This window comes from Eptesicus fuscus, chromosome 9 (assembly GCF_027574615.1).
Source record: "Eptesicus fuscus isolate TK198812 chromosome 9, DD_ASM_mEF_20220401, whole genome shotgun sequence".
Classification (NCBI taxonomy): Eukaryota; Metazoa; Chordata; class Mammalia; order Chiroptera; family Vespertilionidae; genus Eptesicus; species Eptesicus fuscus.
Window position 1 is genome coordinate 34,858,136 of NC_072481.1, and position 7,024 is coordinate 34,865,159.

General features: G+C 47.3%; 1 protein-coding gene across 2 annotated transcripts in view; it reads right to left on the reverse strand.

The window, feature by feature from the left end:
* Positions 1 to 141, reverse strand: part of ELAVL4 (ELAV like RNA binding protein 4) — a 94,111-nt gene extending 93,970 nt beyond the window's left edge. For both annotated transcript variants that reach the window (XM_054720819.1, XM_054720818.1), the window contains exon 1: positions 25 to 141. In XM_054720819.1, the coding sequence (XP_054576794.1) occupies positions 25 to 141 (117 nt within the window). The remainder of the gene's footprint in view (positions 1 to 24) is intronic.
* Between the last annotated feature and the right edge of the window lie 6,883 nt (positions 142 to 7,024).

Consider the following 7,024-nt stretch of genomic DNA (forward strand, 5'->3'; position numbering starts at 1 on the left):
GCTGTGGGGCTGCATCCCTCTTACCATAAAGGAGCAGTTTCTTGACTCATTAATAACAATTTCCCTTAAAAGAGGTAATCTCATATCAGTCAGCCCCTCGCCACCATGCACACATCCCAAAGGTTGCAGATATCTCAGCATCAGTCGCCGGCAGCCAGCTTTCCCACACAGAGTCCAGATGGACTGTACCAGAAGCCAATTCAGCGTTAATAACTACCTACTCCGCACAGTGGAGAAGCCTTACATGGCACAATGGGCTAGGAAACAGCAGCCGGCTGAAACTGCAAATAAAAAAGACAACCAAATTCTCCAAAAGCACCAAAAGGGAGGGACAGAAATGGAAGCGTGAATTGTATTTCCTTGACTTCCATGAGAAAAATAAAAGAGAGAGAGAGAGAGAGAGAGAGAGAGAGAGAGAGAGAGAGCGAGCGAGAGAGAGAGAGAGAAAGAAAAAAAAGAATCCTTCAGAAACCTGGGGGAGGGGGTTGGGGGGGGATGAAGCAAGGGGAAAAACAAAACAAAAACAAAAACCCCAAACAGATGCTGCCCAGAAAAAAGTGACAAAATATTACCTCATTATTTAACAAAGCAGCATTAAGCGTCCTGCTGATTTCAAACATCTTGCCACAGATTTTGTTTTAAGAGAAACAGATAGAATCCTTTGCAAAGCACTCCGTCTGCAAAGGGTTCTTCAATTTTCTTGCGCACCACGGAACAGTCAATATATTATTTCCCTAGAGTTTGCACATTAAAACCTCTAGTCAGTGAGCTGCATTTTCCCCTTATCTCACACACAGTAGACTCCTGTTATATGTACTGCTCTCTTTGCAAGAGCAGCCTGCCCCAAACATGGCTGGTGTTTAAACTACTCTTTAAAGTAACAGTTCACTATATAACCACCAGGTGGGTAGAGTGCACGGATTCAAATGAACCATCCTGAAAGACCGTGATTTTCCCCCCCTTTGGAATAGCTTTTGGGTATAGGATGTGACATGAGAAATGCCAGCATTCTACTAGGCATCTTGTCTTGTCTCTCTCTCTGTATCTTGCCAAAATAAATTAATAAAAATCCCTTCTCCAGACTTATAGTAACAAAACAAAACAAAATACCCTCACCAATTCTAAAAAGAACTGTGGAGAATGAGGCACACACAAGCTTTGTTTCATTCAGCAAAGGATGAACAAGGAAAATCCAATCAACACAGAGCAAGGGGGAAAATCAAACACTCCATGGAAATACTTTCCTTTAGCAAAAAGAAAAATATTGACTCATGTGATAAAAACCCAATTCAAAAATATGCATATTGACAAAGCACATACAAGATGGAGACAAGAGTTTAAGGGTGCAACTTTTCTTCTGAATAAACCATTCGGTTTATTTGATATGGTCTTTCATGATGGCAAATAACCAAAAGCTTCAAAGTAAAGACACTGAAAAAAAAATCATAAGCATCTCTTTTAAAAACACAGTTATACAAATAGTTATAAACAACCACAAGAGCAAACTAATCACATCTCTCTCCCCACTGCTGTTCTTTTTCCCTCAGATCAGCCTCGAAGTGGAACATTTCTGTGGTGAACTATTTTGGATGTATAGCTAACTTGGTGTCTCCTTTGTACATTTCTATTCCAATTAATCTGCTCCTCTGCCAGGAACAAATAGAATGTCCCAGGTTGAAAGCCCCAGGTGATGGAGGGGGATGCTGAAAAGATAAAGAAACACCTGAACAAAAATAAATCTCATCACTTATATTGTTACAGGGCCTGATTTTAAGGAGGATTTTATTACTTACAGAGCAGGCAAGCACCATTGTACGTTCCAGCATATCCAAAAGAGAAACGAACGCACACAGATACCTGAGATTTTGTTTTCTTGGACAAAATTTAAGCCTTGGAACTTGCACATCCTCTTGCAAACACGAATGTTGATACCAGTATTTTCCCAGCCCATCCAAGCAACATTTAGCCTCACCCAACAGTGACTGTCTCCTTCATCTTTGAGTCAAGGCTGCATCACCTAATACCATTTAACCTCCTCGCATATATTAAGTTGCAAGTGACAATTTTTAACTGGGGAGTGAGAAGGAGTTGCTCTCATCAAATTCTGGTTGTATGAAATAAGCTAATTTGTACACTCACCATATGTCTTAAACACTAATTAAAAAATGTCACTTTCTTCAAACATTAAAATGTAAGCAGCCTAGTAAATAAAAAATTCTCGAGTTTTCTTGCCTTGGTGATAATTCATCTCAAGGTAACCTCTCTATTTTGATTACGAGGGAAGGCTTGAAAAGAGGGAAAGATACTGGGGACTGTGAGGGTGAGAAAAGAAAACCACAACTGTACGTAGCTGCACAAAGGAAAGTAAGATGAAGTGGGGTTTTAAAGGACCCATAGTCTTGTTACCCTGAGGCAAATCCAGCCAATCAATACCACCCATTGACGGTCTACCATCTGCCATGCTAACCAGTGATGGGGCTAAACAGACCTGTTCCATATGACCGTAGCCGGCTCATTTTCAGTCGATTAGGGCAGTTCCAGAGCATTCACGTGCATAGCACAAAACTCCAAGTCAGACTGAGCCTCTCTCTCTTCACACCAGTCCCTCCGAGCACAGCTGTGGACCTTTCCCTCCTGTTCCGGGTGTCTGGATTACCCCTTCTTGCCCCTCAATTGAATTAGCAAAATGGGGTGGGAAGGTAGAGCAAACAGACACTCACAAATACACACACACACACACACACACACACACACACACACACACACACACACACACACATTGCCAGTCCTTCTCAGTGTCCTACAGAGATCGGGAATTTCATGTGCTCTGCCCTAATATGATTATGGCACACCATTTAAACAGTGTCATCAGTGACTAGGACCTGACATTTTCCTGTGGCTCAATTTCTGTTTATCCTCTCCTTCTTCCTTCGAACAATAAATCTAAACTGCTGGCATGTCTTCCTTTAGGGAAGATACGTTTTAGTGTGCCCAGACAGTGCTATATTATATTTAAAGGCTTTTGATAGCATTTAAAGCATAATTTTCCTTTGATGAATTGTGGTGCTGGGTTTGTCTTTTTGTGTGTGTTTTCCTGTAGAAACATTATATCAAATTTTATAGGAAAATGCAAACATACCGCAGAGATAAGATGCACCTGACATGGAGTTCACGTGTAGGGTCAGGAATCCACTGTGGATGGTCTCTTAGAAATAAATGACCTGACAGTGTGATGTGTTCCTCTTCCTAAATAGTTCTGTCTACTGCAGATTGTGGGAGAGAGCTAGAAGAGTGCTACTGTGTGGGAAATATAGACAAATGGCTGTTTAATCCACTTAAATTGCCAAGAATTCACCTGGGCAGGTAACCTAACCTAAGGTCAATTCACATTTGATCTTCCCATCTTCTTTCCATGCTACTAAGCCTTCTGCTGAAAGCAGAAGGATTCTTCCCAGAATCACTGTGACTTTGACCGCACCCTTCAAGCACTAGGGTGTTTTTTCTGGGAAAGAAAATGTAAAGGACAGGAAAACTGCCTTACTTACAAAATTCTGAAAAAGGTGAAAACACATTTATCCAAGAAATCTAATTTAGGTGGAGTCCCTGCCTGAAGTTTTCACTGCTATATCCTTCAAAACAGCCCAAGAAAACTCAGCAGGGTCAACATGTGACTACACAGATTTCTGAAGATCCCTGCATGAAGGAATTCTGGGGGAACTTTTCATTTCAGTTCAGATGAGCTTTACTGAAAATAAAAAAAGAAGAAACAAGCAAAAAAATATTACTCTAAATATAAATCTTTACCAATCAAAGTCCACTGAGCAGATGAAGTATGTAGTTGCTACCTTACCATTGAAGGGTATAGTGTTTAACCAGATTATACTCTTTTAAAAAAAATTTATTGTTTAAAGTATTACAAATAGTAGTATATATGTCTCCTTTTTTCTCCATTGACCTTCCCCCGGCCTCCCCTACACCCTCCCCTATCCCCTGGCACATGCCCTCACCGCCCCCCCACCAGTGTCTTGCATCCATTGGTTATGCTTATATGCATGCATACAAGTCCTTCAGTTGATCTCTTACCTCCCCCTGCCCAACCCTCCCAGCGTTCCCGCTGTAGTTTGACAGTCTGTTTGATGCTTCTCTGCCTCTGTATCTATTTTTGTTCATCAGCTTATAATGTTCTTTATTATCCATAAATGAGTGAGATCATGAGGTATTTTCTTTCATTGACTGGCTTATTTCACTTAGCATAATGCTCTCCAGGTCCATCCATGCTGTTGCAAATGGTAAGAATTCCTTCTTTTTTATAGTAGCGTAGTATTCCATTGTGTAGATGTACCACAATTTTCCAACCCCTTCATCTGCTAATGGGCATTTAGACTGTTTCCAAATCTTAGCTATTGTAAATTGTGCTGCTATGAAAATAGGGTGCATATACCCTTTCTGATTGGTGTTTCTGTTTTCTTGGGATATATTCCTAGAAGTGGGATCACTGGGTCACACTCTTTTGATAATAATTCAATATAGAATTGTTTAAAATCTGGACTCAGTTGTAATTCTGTAACCACAAATAAAGAAATATCATAATAATAAAAGCATAATATGCTAATTAGACTGGACAGCTGAACGACCTCTCAGATGTCATTCTGGATGTCCTTCCAGATGAAGCCATGGCAGCAGGGCTGAGACAGAGGCAGTTAGGGGCAATCAGGCAGGCAGGTGAGCAGTTAGGGGCAATCAGGCAGCCAGGCAAGTGGTTAGGGGCAATCAGGCAGGCAGGCAAGTGGTTAGGGGAGATCAGGCAGGCAGGCAGGTGAGCAGTTAAGGGCGATCAGGCAGAGAGGCAGAGGGGTTAGGGGTGATCAGGCAGGCAGGCAGAGTAGTTAGGGGCGACCAGGCAGGCAGGGAGGCCAGAGGTTAAGAGCCAGCGGTCCCAGATTGCAAGAGGGATGTCCGACTGTGGGATCAGGCCTAAACTGGCAGTTGGACATTCCCCGAGGGATCCCAGATTGCGAGAGGGTGCAGGCCAGGCTGAGGAGGACCCCCACCTCCCCACCCCCATTCATGAATTTCATGCACCGGGCCTCTAGTCTACACTAATAAAAGAAAACATGCAAATTAACCATCATTCCACTACACCCACCAGCCAATCAGGAGCGAGTATGCAAATTAACCCAACAAAGATGGCAGCAGCCACGGAGCTGGAGCGAGCAGGAGGCTTGGGTTGCCCCCGGCAATGGAGGAAGCTTCCCACTCACCCTGGCCGGCCCTGGCCTCCACTCAAGGCTACAAAGTTTCAATTATAGAAGATAAATAAACCCCAGATACCTGCTTCCAGCTGGCCCTGGCCTCCACTTAAGGAGGCGCTGAAAAAAGAAAAGGAAAAAAGGAGGGACTGGGAGCCTGGATCACTGGGGGGTGTGGCAAGCCTGCAAACAGCCATCAGCCCCTCATCCAGGCTCGCCAGGCACCCCAGTGGGACCCCTTCCCACCCTGAAGGGGCTGTGGCCTGCCTGTAAACAGTCCTCAGCTCCTCTCCCAGGCTGGTCACACCCCCATGGGGTGAGATCCCTGCTGGGGGGCTTGGCCAGTCTGCAAACAGCCATCAGCCCTTCACCCAGGCTGGCCAGGCACCCCTGTGGGAACCCCCATGCTGATCTGGGACACCCTGCAGAGCAAACCAGCCAGCCCCCACCCATGCACCAGGCCTCTATCTATACTAATAAAAGGGTAATATGCTAATTAGACTGGGAGAGCTTCCAGGAGATCTTCTGGAGGTTCTTCTGGACAAAGCCATGGTTGGGGGGCCAAGGCAGAGGTGGTTAGAGGCCAAGAGGGGAAGGCAGTTGTGGGTGATCAGGCCAGGATGGGACGACAGTTGTGGGTGATCAGGCTGGTGGGGGGCGGGGCCGTTGGGGGTAAGCAGACCAGCAGGGGGGGCCAGTTGGGTGTGAGCAGGCCGTCAGTGGGGGTCAGTTGGAGGTGATCAGGACAGCGGGGGGGGGGAGGGCAGTTGGGAGTGAGCAGGCCAGCAGGGGGACAGTTGGGAGTGAGCAGGCCAGTGGGGAGGGAAGGTGCGGGCAAGCAGGCCAGCAGGGGGGGTGGTTGGGGGCGAGCACACTGGCACGGGGAGCAGTTGGGGGCAAGCACACTGGCACAGGGGTGATCAGGCTGGCGGGGGGCGCATTTGGGGGTGAGCAGGCCGGTGGCGGGGGGCAGTTGGGGGCGAGCAGGCTGGCAGGCAGAGTGGTTAGGGGCAATCGGGCAGGCAGGCAGGCAGTTGAGCGGTTAGGAGCCAGCAGTCCTGGATTGCGAGAGAGATATCTGACTGCCGGTTTAGGCCTGATCCCTGTAAACCAGCAGTAGGATATCCTTCAAGGGGTCCCAGATTGGAAAGGGTGCAAGCCAGGCTGAGGGACACTCCCCCCCCACCCCGTGCACAAATTTCATGCACTGGGCCACTATAATAAAGAGGTAATATGCAAATTGACCATCACTCCAACACACAAGATGGCCGCCCCCATGTGGCCAAAGATGGCTGCCCCTATGTGGACTGAAGATGGCCGCCACCAGATGGCCGGCAGGGGAGTTCAGTTGTGGGCAATCAGGCCAGCAGGGGAGGGCAGTTGTGGGGGAACCAGGCCTGCAGGGGAGGGCAGTTAGGGGTGACCCAGCCAGCAGGGGAGGGCAGTTAGGGGCAATCGAGCTAGCAGGGGAGGGCAGTTAGGGACAACTGAGCCAGCAGGGGAGGGCAGTTGGGGGCTACCAGGCCTGCAGGGGAGGACAGTTAGGGGCGACCAGGATGGCAGGGGAGGGCAGTTAGGGGTAATCCGGCTGGCAGGAGAGCAGCTAGGCATTGATCAGCCTGGCAGGGGAGTGGTTAGGAGGTGATCAGGCTGGCAGGCAGGCGAGTGGTTGGGAGCCAGAAGTCCTGGATTGTGAGAGGGATGTCCCAGATTGGAGAGGGTGCAGGCTGGGCTGAGGGGGACCCTCCCCCATGCACGAATTTCATGCACCGGGC